Source organism: Idiotropiscis lumnitzeri, chromosome 17, assembly GCF_059441095.1.
Source record: "Idiotropiscis lumnitzeri isolate Australia: NSW breed Sydney's pygmy pipehorse chromosome 17, RoL_Ilum_1.0, whole genome shotgun sequence".
Lineage (NCBI taxonomy): Eukaryota > Metazoa > Chordata > Actinopteri > Syngnathiformes > Syngnathidae > Idiotropiscis > Idiotropiscis lumnitzeri.
In genome coordinates, this window is record NC_142407.1 from 9470952 (window position 1) to 9485683 (window position 14732).

The 14732-nt window shown below is 39.8% G+C and overlaps 1 protein-coding gene across 1 annotated transcript in view; it reads left to right on the forward strand.

The window, feature by feature from the left end:
* Positions 1-13581, forward strand: part of pknox2 (pbx/knotted 1 homeobox 2) — a 47722-nt gene extending 34141 nt beyond the window's left edge. Inside the window, exons 5-12 of the mRNA XM_088280110.1 lie at positions 5084-5255; positions 7461-7646; positions 7742-7877; positions 8600-8697; positions 10281-10400; positions 10488-10564; positions 11052-11230; positions 11945-13581. Of these exons, the coding sequence (XP_088136236.1) occupies positions 5084-5255; positions 7461-7646; positions 7742-7877; positions 8600-8697; positions 10281-10400; positions 10488-10564; positions 11052-11230; positions 11945-12216 (1240 nt within the window). The 3' untranslated portion in view covers positions 12217-13581. The remainder of the gene's footprint in view (positions 1-5083; positions 5256-7460; positions 7647-7741; positions 7878-8599; positions 8698-10280; positions 10401-10487; positions 10565-11051; positions 11231-11944) is intronic.
* Positions 13582-14732: the final 1151 nt, after the last annotated feature.

The following is a 14732-nucleotide window of genomic DNA, read 5'->3' on the forward strand; positions in this document are numbered from 1 at the left end:
TTGATTTTGGCAATTCATTTTCCATAAGCACAATATTAATCAGAATGGAAAGAGAGAGAATATTTTGCCAAAAATTAGACCATAGTACTTTGCATTTGCAAAATATGTGCATCTATTCTAAAAAAAAAAACAAACGGGACAAATGACATACATTTGGTTAAACTGAGCTGGCTACAATGTTCCATCTTAGAACAGGTCACGCGATGCAACCAACCGTCTCATCAAAGCAAAAAAACATGTGCAGCGCTCCCCACTAATTATAACCACCACATTCAGCAGAATGGTTAATCATTTGTTTCCATTTATGTCAATGCCAGTCTGTCAAAATATCTCTGCACCTGAAACGGGTCCATTGGGGACTGCTGCTCTCCAACAAACTGCGTTTGCATAGTTGACAGATAAAATGTGTGTTTTAAGTTTTTTCATCATACTCCTTGTAATTAAACTTGCAATAATTACACTCCGATTTCTACAACAAAGGGCCCTCGGTAGAATTTTTCTTCCTAATTTGGGTCAAGGGATACTTCTCACTGCATTTAACCAACAAATGTTTTATGCATAAAGGAGAGAACTAAAAAATTACTTGATGTGCAAATAAATCACTAATACGCACCTTGTTACCTTAATATGAACTCAGTTTGACTTCCCACCCACTTTTGTACCACACACACAAATTGTGCAAAAAGACACATGAGCGTTTTATTACATCGCTCTCGTGAGCCAACGACAAACATTGACATGAAAACAAGCATTTGAAAAGATTTGAGAAAAGTCAAAGAGGTCAAGAATCAGCAGCTTAAACATTTCTCTTTTTTTCACAAATTCTTCGTTTCTTTTCCCCTAATTACTTCGCATTCCATTTTTTTCTGAAGGGACGTGGATTCCTCTCTGCATCTCTTCCTCTTTCATTTGATGCGGCGTAAACGCGTGATCGGGGAATTAGCTTAATGAGTTGTGGCATTTACTATAAAGATCCTTCTGGAGCCTCTGCACCCTATTAAAAAAAGCTCGTCTTTTATTTTTCAGGTTGCAGATGTTGCATGTGGGTGATGAAGGCTGGTTTGGCGGCCATACTGGATATGCGCTTAATTGATAGAAGCCGTGCTATTTTCCCTCCCTAAACTGAGATCTACTTGAAAATGCAGCAACGCAACCAGAAAAGCTCGGAGTTGACCGCCAGTAGTCACATGGATGACTTATTTAATTAATTTTTCTACTTTCTGCGTTCGTTTTTTGTGTTTTGGATAATATTTCTTTAGCACTCAGCTGTCCAGCAGCTCGAAACATTAAGAGCTCTAGCGTCCTCACTCTGCAGTTTTTCCAGTCACATAAATGCATACCATCAAATCGCACCGTCCCTTTTTCTGGCCCGCCTAAATAATGCTTTTGTTTTGTGTTGAGCTTGCTTTCGTGTATCGCTCTGTGTTCTCATCTTAACTCATTCACGACCAGCCTAGTTAAAAAAAATGGATTTTGACGTATTTATTTTTGTCGGCAGATTATACACATTTTGATTGTAAAACAATTAGCATTAGTGGAGGACACATGGAAGGGCACAACATAATTTCAAGCAGTGCTTCTCAATTATTTTCTTTTACGCCCCCCCCCCCCTGGCCCCCCCAGCAAGAATAAAACAATTCACGCCCCAACCCCACCACCCACTCTCCGCCGCGACTATAAATAAAAGCATTTTCGTTGCAAAACAAACCTACACCGGAGAGTTGATACTCGCTGCGCACAAATGGGCAAGCAGAGCGCCACTGCCAACTACTGGAGTGGATGTGCAATTACACTTTATTGTAGTACGGCGGAAAAAGAGCATGTTCCGCCATTGCACCGCACCACACTTAGGAGGGCCCGCCCTCCAAGTTTAGCCACACTGAACAGTAGTAAGGCAAGTTACAAGTCAATCGCGACTAGTTTTTGCTCACAAAAGCAATATGTATCCAGCCATCAATACATCACAGAACTGTTAAATCCTGAATGCCCATGGCCTCCCACAGACCTTTCAGAAACGTATCTTACTAGAATTGGGTCAGAAAGTTGGTTGAGCCGACATGCATCAAGATTTATAGCACCTTCCATCTTATCCTTACCATAGTTTTACCATATGCTGCTAGAGCTGCCACATTCCTCGCCTTCATGTTTAAGTCATCATATTCCCCACTGACCTCCGATTCTCCGTTTTTGGGGCTTTTCCTTGGTGACCCAGCCAGGCAGCACAGTGCAGTGCCAGGGGGTGGGAGATGGTGCTGACTCCACTTGCTTGCTGTCCTGTAAATCGCTGTTTTATGGCCCTTGTAATGATCCCCTTGCCAGCAATCTTCACTCTGTCGCACTGCAGATAGAACCTGCTGCTTCTGGCTGCCGACATGATGGGGGGGGGGGGGTTGGAGGGCTCAGGATGGTTGGAAAAGGTATTGTAGGAGACTGGCAAAGACACATTGCATGATGATGGTCAGGCAGCGATGCACTTGGTGCGGTTCTGTTGTCGTTATGTCAAATTGAATGCGTTTTCAGACTCCCCGTCTACGTTAATTCTGACCTCCTGCGTAAAGGTCGTTGAAATTGTTAAGGTTTTGTTTTGTTTTTGAGACGCTTTAATGTTTGGAAGGTTATTTAAATTTGCAATGGTGAGTTTTCTGCTCATCCACACCCATACTCAGTTGCCGATCACTGATTTTTTTTTTTTTTTGAGTATGTACAGCATGAGAGTCCAACACCGTGGCAGCAGCAGGGGAACTGTGCACCTTGTTCCACCGTTGTCAGAATTATCATTTAACACAAAAACTATGTCAGCTAAGGCAGGTTGATGAATTTCATTTAATTGACACTAGATTCGCCAGTGCCTTTTTTTTTTGCTCAAGATGATTGATAAATTGAGGCGCCGTCGCATTTAAGTCTTCGGTTGCATTACTTCCATGCATGCCATGACAGCCCCATTTCCTTTCATACATAGTAAATCCATTTGTGAGTAAATGACATAAGATCATTATTATTTCAGTCTTCACATTTGTGTGGCATTTTTAGTGATGGGAAAATGACGCTTCAAATGTGTTTCATGAACCAGTTGTTGTATTTTAGAGTCCTGTAGATGGCACTGTTGGTTTCAATAAAGGTTTAAAAAATGGCAAGTCAGCCCAATGTTGAACAGAGAGTGCCATCTACTGGAGTCCAAAAATACTACAACTGGTTCACGAAGCAGATTTGAAGCTTCATTTACCCGTCACGAGCATTTTTTGTCAAATGGGTGTCTTGGCTCAATAACGCGTGGGAAATATGGTTTAAACTTGCTTTGCAGCCAAGTTAGTTCTTGGTTCGGACAAATTTGGGGGTTATTTTCTTTGCAATTTAAAACAGCTCCCAGGTGTCTTAAAAGCATATCTGTGATATGATTTTTTTTTCCCAAAATAGCCTTTGGCTTACTACAAATTGGAAGAAACCCCTTCTCTTTTTTTAATTAAATTTTTTTTGGGCCTCGCTGCAAGTAGCTTTTGTTTGACGTTGTGGTCCAGCCTCATGAGCACGAACAACTACTTAGCTCTGATCCCTTTCCTGCAAGTGCAACTACTTAGTGAAATTGTCACCATTTACAGAGTAGTTTTTGTCCCCCCCCCCCAAAAAAAAAGGACAAATCTAGTGACCTTTACTGGTGTTCCCGGGGACTTTTATTGACTCTAACACACATAGAGGATACATTGCCAAACACAAATTCTGCCCATCATCTCAAGTTGGCAAAAGTCAGAACGGCTTGCTCACAGTCATATTTTTGGAAATAGACAGCTCATAAAATATTTCCTAGGACGTGTGAAGTCACACTTCATTTGTAGGTCCCATCAAGAATAAGTGTTTGGATAGCAAATAAAAAGTAACTTTTCCATAATATGTCATCTTCAGGATTGAATTGAGCACACAATGACTTCCATTATTGGCCACATTATTGTGCCTTTCGCTTGCAATTTTTAGATCTCAAATGACTCATTGCTTGTGGACACTCGAGAGCTAATTTACCTGCCGGTTGAGTAGAAGCACTTGTGGGTTAAAGACAAACTGGCAGGATTTACTTTCTGGACCTGGATTTGACACCTCTGACAGATAAAAGGATTTGCATTTTGGCTCAAGCAATCCAGAGAACCTCCACTTCCCACAACAATGAATAACAGCACAGTGGTTATCCTAAAAGTCTAAAAAAAATTTAAAAAAATTTTTAAATTCACAATAATTCAACCACAGGTGTCTTTTCAGCCATAAAATTCAGAATATTATGATTATGTGTGATCAAAAACTCATGTTGAGCCCAGTGGAGAGCACCAGAACTGATTTTTTTTTTCTTTTTCTGTGTGCGTGTATGTTGAGGTCGTCCTTCGTTCCGGGCTCATTTCTATTCACCCCTCCACAAGTCGACATAAAACAGACAAGGCAGAGGCTCTTTACTGTGCATGTAACCCTCCTGCTTACTATGCTGGCCACGTCTGGCTGAAGGAGTGACATTAAATTGGGATCAGGCAGATTAGAGTATAATATAGAGGACTATTAGAGGATGCAAATGAGAGTCACGGGTTAGGCTGAGGAGGGGCCTCGCCATGCAAGTGGGGCTCTCTGCAAGACAACACTGTGTTCGGAGCTCATATGCATATGTGATTTCAGTTAGATAAATATTGAACTCTTTGTATTTCGAGGGAGGTTTTTGCATATGTTGTTTTCACTGTATATTTAGACGAGCCGGAATTTACTTCAAGAAGTTGTTCCCCAATTTTGCTACCAATCACACGACTAGACGTCTTTTTAAGGCAAAGTCTACACAATGAGAACTGGAACTGTCAATTAATCGAGAGCAACCATTGAATGTGAATGCCTGCGGGTACCAAAGAAAATAGTTTCATGATGTGTCCTATTCCATCGCTTAGCATTGTCGGCAAAGTCCAGACCAGAACGGAAATCATAATCATCAATCATTACTCTTTGTTTTAACACACTTCTATTTATTTATCTATTTATTTCAGTTTCTGATCCCGATTGGCCGATAAGATCTCGTCAATCAGTTCAACTATTTGGTGTCCCCTCTCACTTTCTTTCTCCCTAGACATCCGTTGTTCCCCCTGCTGGCGTTGTTGTTTGAGAAATGTGAGCAGGCTACACAGGGATCTGAGTGCATCACGTCTGCCAGCTTTGATGTCGACATTGAAAACTTTGTTCACCAGCAGGAGCGGGATCATAAGCCTTTCTTCAGTGAAGATCCAGAGCTGGACAATTTGGTGAGTTGACTGGTTTCACAAATATCTGATCCTAATTAATCATGGAACATTGAGATAATGTACGTAGATGGGCTGAATTATAAGAGTGGTGGTACATTTGGGCTGCCGCACCGAGTGTGTGGTAACATATGCAAATAACATGTTTTTGTCTGAAACAACCCTTGTTTAATACCAAGGCTACTACAGTCCACAGTCTGGAGCCTGCATCCACCCACAAACACAACCTATATATTCAATCTATTTTCAGAGTTGGAACTACTGTGTATAAAATCTGATATCAGCATATGAACCAGTTGTAGTATTTTTGGACTCCAGTAGATGGCACTCTCTGTTTGACTTTGGGCTGAAATCCTTTATTTAAACCAACAGTGCCATCTACAGGACACAAAAATGCTACAGCTGGTTCATGAAGCACATTTGAAGCTTCATTTTCCCATCTCTACTGTTCTACTTATAGTCTTGCCCTCTTCATATCGACAAGCGATTCTCTTTTTCAGATCCTCATTGAGATCTTAGCCACGTGTTACCAAATTGAACTTCCAGTGACCATGAGAGAGAATGAGAGTATCTTGCAACACTAATGAGCGGCATGACAACGGGGAGGGAAAATGGCTAATTGGACCTAATTTGGACGTTGTCTATTCAGAGTGTCGTCACTATTGTTGACTCTCTTGACACTCTTTTGTTGCTACTAATTAGAAGAATATTGGTCGCGGTAGTTAACGGAAATGTGTGTGTCGTGATGTTGATATTGTGGGTATGTTCAAAGCAACACAACACGTCTTTCTCCAATATGGCTGCCCGTGTGGCTGTATTATTATTTATTTTTTTTTTTATGATTATTTGAAAAGAAATCCGCAAAATAATGACGCCACGAAAAGTGAAGCGTAAAGTAGTGAGGGATTAATTTCCCAGTGAAGACAATTTTCAGGATTTCAATGATAATTGAACATAAGACTTTTACGTTCATAATGGGTAGGACAGCTCGCCAATGAGGGCTGAACAGTCAATTAACCTTGCATCTGTGTGTTTTATGAGGCACAGGGTACGGGCATCCCTCCCATGGGTCACTCATTTTTCCTCCCGGTGGTAATGTCACATTGGGCCTGACTGGTTTCGATAGAAGAAAAAGTTAGCGGTCCTGTTATTAAGCTCACTGAATTTAATTAGCTGATTTTTCTCCTCCTTCGTCAGGCAATCTCTCTGTCCATTGTGTTGACCTTAATTTTGATTGATGATTTATTTATTTTTTTTTGTTTTGTTTTCTGAAATAATATAAATGGTCATAAGTGTGAATAATGTGTTTATTTATGTGCGTTCACTGTGATTGACTTTGGGACCACTCGAAGGCACAAGTAATATAGAAAATGAATTGATGGATGACTCAACTTCATTTTCAACATAGCTGTATCGGAAATATTTTTTTACATTTTTTTATTGTTGTTTGGAGAAAGATCCAATCATTCTGGAATGGTCATTAACAATATCATTGTGATGTCTTTAGGCTTTTGCTTCTTCAAAAATGCAATTTTTATTTTGTGCTCTTTTGATTATTGAACACATGACTACTGCCGATGATATTTAAGTTTTAAACACAATTTTGTGCCCATTTATTTGGCATTTAGCTCAAACTGTTTGCCCTCTCATCTAGCTGCTAACATTTTTTCCTTGATAGTTTGTTAAGATCATGTGCACAGACTATCGACCCAAATCAAATAGCAGACTCAAAATAGAGCAACCAAAAAAAGCTCAACGGGGGAAAATTCCAAACTCCACAGTCGAATACAACTAATTCTTAACTACAGAAGTTTAGAAACGGAAAACAAATCTCCACACACACACACGCATGGGATCATGGCATTGTTAACACACAGATATGGCTGCCAGGATGGCCGAGTGGTCTAAGGCGCTGCGTTCAGGACCCAGTCTCCCCAGGAGGCCTGGGTTCGAATCTTGAATTTCCCCATTGTGGGACTAATAAAGGCAATATTATTATTATATTAAATGCAAACATATAAAATACTCCACCTATTGAAAACTAAAAACATAATTGCTCCAAATGGTGATAAAACATCTTAATAGAAGTACCAATCATTGCTAACATGCGATAATCGTGTATGCCAAAACCCTAAAGTGGGCGTGTGGCAGGTGGGGGTTTCCCAAAGTTGTCGTTGGATCGTGATCATATGCTCTTGTTAACTCCAGATGGTTAAAGCTATTCAAGTGTTGCGGATCCACTTATTGGAGCTCGAGAAAGTCAATGAACTCTGTAAGGATTTCTGCAACCGATACATCACCTGCCTCAAAACCAAGATGCACAGCGACAACCTCCTCCGTAACGACCTGGGAGGACCCTATTCTCCTACGCACACCAATCTCAGCATGCAGCAGGTCAGTTTTAGACTTTGGATAGGATATATTTCCACTGCTGGTTTGAGTTCTTTTTATGTCTTCATGGTATTGTGTTTCCGTGCGATTCCCCACAGGAACTAAATCAGACCTCGTCTCCGTCCATGACCTCCGTGTCCAACCCTGTCAACCCTCCTGGGATTGTGGCACCCAGTGGGGCTTTGCAACAGGGCAGCGTTTCTATGACGACCTTAAACTCTCAAGTGGTATCGGGTAAGAAATTGCACGGACGCATCTTATAAATGAATTTGCCTGAATATGCTTCTATGAAATAGTTGTATGGTATAGAATACTTGGCAACCGGTACGATCAAGGTCCTTAAAGGATTTAGTAAACATTTTTGCCATATAACTCACCATATGAATCTATTTCATGCGCCTATAATTTCCGAATGTTACTTTTACACGACATCATAATGTTTCCAAGCATTCTCCAAATTCAAATTATAAACTAAATTAAATGAAAATAAATGAATAGTTGTCATAAATGATTATTTTAAATCGGCGGTTCAACGACGTGGAATGGTCCATGTTCACACATTGTTAGGTTTCCGTACATAACGGTTTAGTAAGATTGGTAATTATCCTTCACAGGCCGCATGGCAAACCGTTATAATGTCAAGCGTGTACAGTGAAATGTTAATCCTGCCCTCTGGAAATCTCTTTTAACCTCAAATAAATCAGTGTCAGCTTTTGATCACTACACATTGAAGCGCTCAAACAGATTATAGTAAGTGTCATGATCAAGGATAATTATGCCAGCAGCAAAATCTTTTTTTTTTGTTTTAATAACAATCTTAATTCGGCAGTTATTGCTCTTGATTGTCATTCTTTTATTTACTTTTGAATTCTGCTATGTGCGAAGACTCAACTAGTTGTGTTGGGACTCAGCTGTGTCAGTCTACTGGATTCTCATGACAGTTTTTCTCATGTCAGGTGGGACGCTGTATCAGCCGGTTGCCATGGTGACATCACAAGGACAAGTGTTAACGCAGGCACTGCCACCGGGAACCATTCAGATCCAGAACTCACAGGTAACGCAGCACAACCGGGGCTATTCTTTGCTAAAGACATTTGTCTCCCGATAAACACTTCCTCAACCCCCTGCTGACGTACAAAAGAAAAATAAAATGTTGATGAATGACAGGAAATGCAAGGAATTTACAAACCAGTGAGTCCTTACAATAGAGTCGACCCCTGCATTGTCGCGGTTCGGCACCTACGGATTTGATTAATCGCAGATTTTTATTTTAAAAAAAGGGTAATGTTTTTTTCTTTTGCATTTTTTTTCTCCCAACCATCTTGCTATGATTTTTCACACTAAATAGTGATCTAGTCAATAGTTCTTGCTCCAGAAAGGACCTCTCACAATCAACAACACAATCACAAAAAAAAAAAAAAAAAACACCCGAGGCTCTAAAATCATTTCTAACGTGAGCTCTGGTTTAGATTCTCTTCTATAATCCAAAATACCTCCAAATAATCAACACTGTCTTATTTTTGTGCCGCTAAATCCGTCCTATGTGTTCTGCATTCTCTTTCAATTCCGTCCCCCCCCCCGCCATGCACGTCTCACTCATTGCGCCCGCCCTCGGCTGTTTGTCATTGGCTAGCATGAAATGAGATTTTTGATTGGCTGGCCTTAACGTTGCATTCACGGACTTGCGTAAAAATGCAATTTCGACCAGGGAAAAGCTATATTGTTGATTTTAAGATATTATTATCTTGAGATAACTAGATATAGATAAATCGTTCAGCCCTACAAGAAATGTGACTTGCTACCGCAGGTGAACATGTTAGTAACATAATGAGTGATTAGTGAACAATTCACATGTCAGCTGCCATTATTATAAGCAATTGTGGGTTTCTATCAGCAACACATTCACTATCTACTCCTACTGCTAAAATGATTAATGTAGTATCAGCGTTATTCGTAGCACTTTCAGTGGACGATGATTTAGTAGACTTGCATTAAAAGGTTCTGGGTTTGAATCTTGATTCGTGCCTTTTGTGTGTTTAATTTGCATATACTCAGGTCAGGTTTGTTTTTAGACTCCAGATCAGGTGATCTTGAAAAAAAATAGGTGCAACAAAATGGAAGACTGTAATTAATAAATAAATAAATGAAATCAAATAAATAATTAAATAAATAAAATAAAATAAATAAATACATACATAAGAATTGAATGTCTTTGTAATTATCTTTTTTATTGGTATCCTATGGATGCCACATTAATCACCAAAGGAATGTACACTTTGCAGTCGGAGTGTTCCAACTTGGAAATTGGACGATGAATCCTGAACCCCTGACCTTTGGATTCTTATGAAAGCAAAGACTATATTATCTCCACATGTGTGGAGGATGGTGATTTTTATATCATAGGCATGATAAATGATACTTATGTAAAGATGTTTTGCAGGTTAAGTGAAGAAGCATTATTAGTCAAATTCAGTTACCATGGTGACAGTTGAAGAGGTGTTTCTACCGTTGTTACATGAAATACGCTAACTGGTCGCCTCCTTGTGTTACCGTGGTAACGTTAAACCCCAGCATCCACTTTGATTTTACCTTTCTCTTTCTACCTTTTTGCCAATTTTCCCTCACTCTTCTCCGCAGTTAAATGTTGATCTGTCAGCCCTATTGGACAGCGAAGACAAGAAGTCAAGGAATAAGAGGGGGGTCCTTCCAAAACAAGCGACTAATATCATGCGCTCGTGGCTCTTTCAGCATCTTATGGTAAGGCTGAAACGACAGCTAAACATCATGGACGATGTTGTGTACATAATAAGTGATGTCAAATGTCGTGTTCTGTTCTCCTCTTAGCACCCGTACCCAACAGAGGATGAGAAAAGGCAAATTGCAGCACAAACAAGCTTGACGCTTTTGCAAGTGAATAACTGGTAAGATGTTCCAAGTTGTGCAAACACATGACTTACCCTATGCCGCCATCTTCTGGTGGTGTCTTGACAACACTGGTCAACAGCAAATTTGAATTAGAGAAGACTTGGCCCTAAACATATTTTTAAAGCTGATCTTAAAAAAAAAATCTTGTTTTTTTTCTGATATTTGAGTTTTTGTTTAACATAAAATTTGCGTAATAATGATTTTACCATGCGTTATAATTTAAATCTTATGACGTTTCATAAAAAAACTTCCACTTGTAGCTGATGCTAACCCTAATTCATAAATATTACGAATTATATCACTCAATAAAGCTTTTTCTTCTTTTTTTTTTCGACACTACTAGTTAGCAGGTGCGCTGCATGTTGACCAGCGACCAAAAAAACAAAAAAAAAAACTCTCAGATTGAAATCAATGTGGTTTTTTGGTGAGGTGCAAAATGCTCATTTTGGCTTGCAACGTCATTGTTTTCTCTTGTGTTTGCAGGTTCATCAATGCTCGCCGGCGTATCCTCCAGCCCATGTTGGATGCCAGTAACCCTGACCCAGCTCCAAAAGCAAAGAAGATGAAGTCCCAACATCGTCCCACACAGCGTTTCTGGCCCGACTCCATTGTGGCTGGAGTTTTGCAAACGCACAGATCTCAAACAGGAAATAATTCAGACGGTATTACCATCTACTTTCAATGATAATATACATACACACATTTCCAGAGCTGTGCAGTCTGTAACAATATTTATTGAATTATTTTCCTTTACTTAAACCCAATTAAAACGCACTTGAATTCCAAGTTGGGCCATGATATGACTGAAGCTTAACTGTGTTGTGCACAGAAAAATGAATTGAAATTCATTCAACCCTGCATGTTTTCATTTTCACCACTAGGTGCCACTATTGATTGTTTGGAAGCAAGACGTTAACCGGCTGAGGGAAAGGACAGCAGGGACAGCATAACATCCATCCATCCATTACCTGGACCGCTTTCAATTTCATAATGATAATAATAATAATATTTTTAAAAAATATGCGTAATTCGATACATGGTGTACGTTGCGATTCATTAATGATACGATTTCAAATGGAATGATTTCGTGGGATTATGATTCAATATGGTACGGCTGTAGCTTTTGTCATGGCTATTATCATGTAACAACATGTAATAGCGCTCCAAAGCCCAAAACAAATTATCAGCAACATCAAACGCATTTCTACTGATTTGGTTTGCGTCTTTATGTGTAACTCGATACATGAGGTGTGATACAATTTTCATTTTATCATGAAACGATTCAATTTGGTTTAAAACCAATTTACCAATTCTAATTGTTTAGTTTTTTTGTCACATTACTAATGGCTATTTTTTTTTTTTTCCTCGACCGTCAGACCCGCTTAGCCTGGACAGCCTCCAGTCACTGTCATCGGACTCTGCCACTCTGGCCATGCAGCAAGCCATGCTGGGAGCTGATGACTCCATGGATGGTACAGACGAAGAGGACGAAAACGACGAAGAGGAGGAGGAGGAGGAAGAGGAAGGAATGGAGGATGAGGAAGAGGAAGAGGATGGAGAGAATGAAAACAATCGGGGAAGGCCAATGCCCAGCGGAGGAGTGGGAAGAAGAGATGTGAGCATAGAGCACGGAGAGGAACTGGAGTAGTCGGAGTGGAGGAACATACGAGACAAGACGTTGACCTCACTCGATCCATTCGCGTGGCTCATTTTCGGATTTCAACACGAAATGGCACTGTTGCCATATTTAATATGCATTTGACGGCATGCAAATCAATCAGGGCTGCTTCTATTGAGAAAATATGGAATAAAATGCGACATGATGACCCTTATGAAATTTATATTAAGACAACGGTAAAAATGTCTTCGATTTCATTTTTCATTTTCAGTTACGAAATAAAATGCTCATCATGATCAAATGTGAAAGGAGTTTTTGCGTCAGAGAGCCTCACATGTTAGACTACTTTAAATGTCCTCGGAGTTCACAGAGCACAGAAACACACCAAGTTTATTTTAAACGCAACCAGGCCAACTATTTTGCTTGACAAAAAAAAAAAAAGCGGTACCAACAGTAATTACTCAACTTTTCACAAGAAAGGGTTAATCAAAAGCGAGAGGAGATTTCTGAATATCTGCACAATACTTGTTAAAATTTTATGGGTTCTCAGGTCGAAAAAACACTGAGCATTTTTCTTCCACTTATTTGAGCTACCGGAAAGCCTTTTAAGCATGACCTTTGACCTTTCTGTTCTCCATAAGCAAACCTAATGTAGTACGCAAGTGTCTTGATGGGTAAAGGTTTGCTGAATTAAATTTTTTATTTTATTTTTTTTTTGCTTTCAGTTGTTTTATTTTTACTTGGGCTTTGACGGTAGCTCAAGCAACATGACAATGATGGCTGTCTGCACACTGCAGTAGGTCCTTAGAGATCTACTTAGCCTAATATTTGATGTGATATTGTATGATGCCGTTCGAAACGGGGAGCGCGGCAAAAAAAAGTGACCAACGCCCCCGCAAACTGTTCACACTCATCTCAACATCAGGTGGAATCGCACAAACAATTTATTTTGGAATTTGGTATTTCTGACTGAATAAGCCATCATCATTTTCAAAGTGACTTTTCACAGGAAGAAAACCATTTTGATGAAGACGAAAGACTGAGCAAGTCGTGGACGAAAAGTCCGCTGTGAATTCAGTTTTATGTGAAGCATTTTGAAGAAACGGGGAAAAAGAATTTTCTTTCTGTTTTGTACTAAACCGCAAATGGGATTGACTAATTTCTATTGTGAAGATGTCTAACAAAAAAAAAAAGAAAAAAACAACCCATGTTATATTTAATGTTCTGAGTGGTGACTGTGAAGTATGTTTCTCATTAATATTATTTTCACAACTGCTTTTTTAAAACTCGATCTTCCAGCGCAAGTGATAGACAATGGGGAATATTTATATTTCATTTGTACACTTCTTGTCATAATCTACTGTGTTTCAATAGACCAATTTTAATAATTAAAATATGTAAACGGACTGATGTGGATGATCTATTTTGTTATTGTTGGTGTTGTTGTAATTAGTGATGGGAAAATGAAGCTTCAAATTTGCTTCATGAACCAGTTGTTATATTTTTGTGTCCTGTAGATGGCACTGTTGGTTTAAATAAAGGGTTTAAAAAATGTCAAGTCAGTGTGCTTTCAGCCCAATGTTGAACATAGAGTGCCATCTACTGGAGTCCAAAAATACTACAACTGCTTCATGAAGCAGATTTGAAGCAAAGTCCAAGTGCGTCCCATGCAATTTTTTTTCTGATAATATGCCACATTAATCTTGTTATCAGTTTTGATTATATTCGTTGAACTGATTTAGCTCACGACCCACTTTATATCTGAGCGCCCCTCTGTTTCACAGTAGGGATGGTGTACTTTTTGTCATAAACCTTTTGGGCACTGGCTTTTCTGCTTGTGACCAAAAAGTAAAATGTTGGCCTTCTTCAGTGCGGTCCAGACTTCCCCAGCCACTTCATCTGCTTCTTATGGGGGAGATCCCAAGACATTCGCAGACCAGCTGGTAGATTTCTTTCTGGTGTGTCCTCGTTTGTACTCGAGGCCTCCTCCTTTTGGGACATGCCTGGAACACCTCACGGGGAGGCAGATTCCCAAGCCACATCTCGATGTGGACCAGCGAGCCACTACTTTGAGCGAGTGGCAACGTAAGATGACCGCCTGTGGTTGCAGTTTGTCCAATCATGCGAAAATCAGAGGATGTGTCCTCTCTGAGAGAGAAGTTCCAAACAAGGGAAATTGCTGCTCACATAACAGTTAGTTACAGGCCATGTCCAGATTGTTGCTTGGTCCAATTTCTTGTCAGAACAATTTTTGTTTCATTTGTCATGCTTCCAGAGCATGCACCACTTTATTCTTGTATGCATGTCATATCCGTTCAATCAAAAGAGATTTTTTTGCACGGTGTGAGTGTCTCTATGAAACGCGTACTGTAAATTTCAGATACAAGCGGTAGAAACAGAGTCCAACCTGCACCATGTAAAAATAGTTTGTCAAATGACAGAGGCGAAATAAACCACTGGCATTGACTCACTTGAAGGGACACAGAGCCGCGATGCTTGAAGGCCGGAGAAACTTGCACAATTACACACATATAATTGCAGAGTCT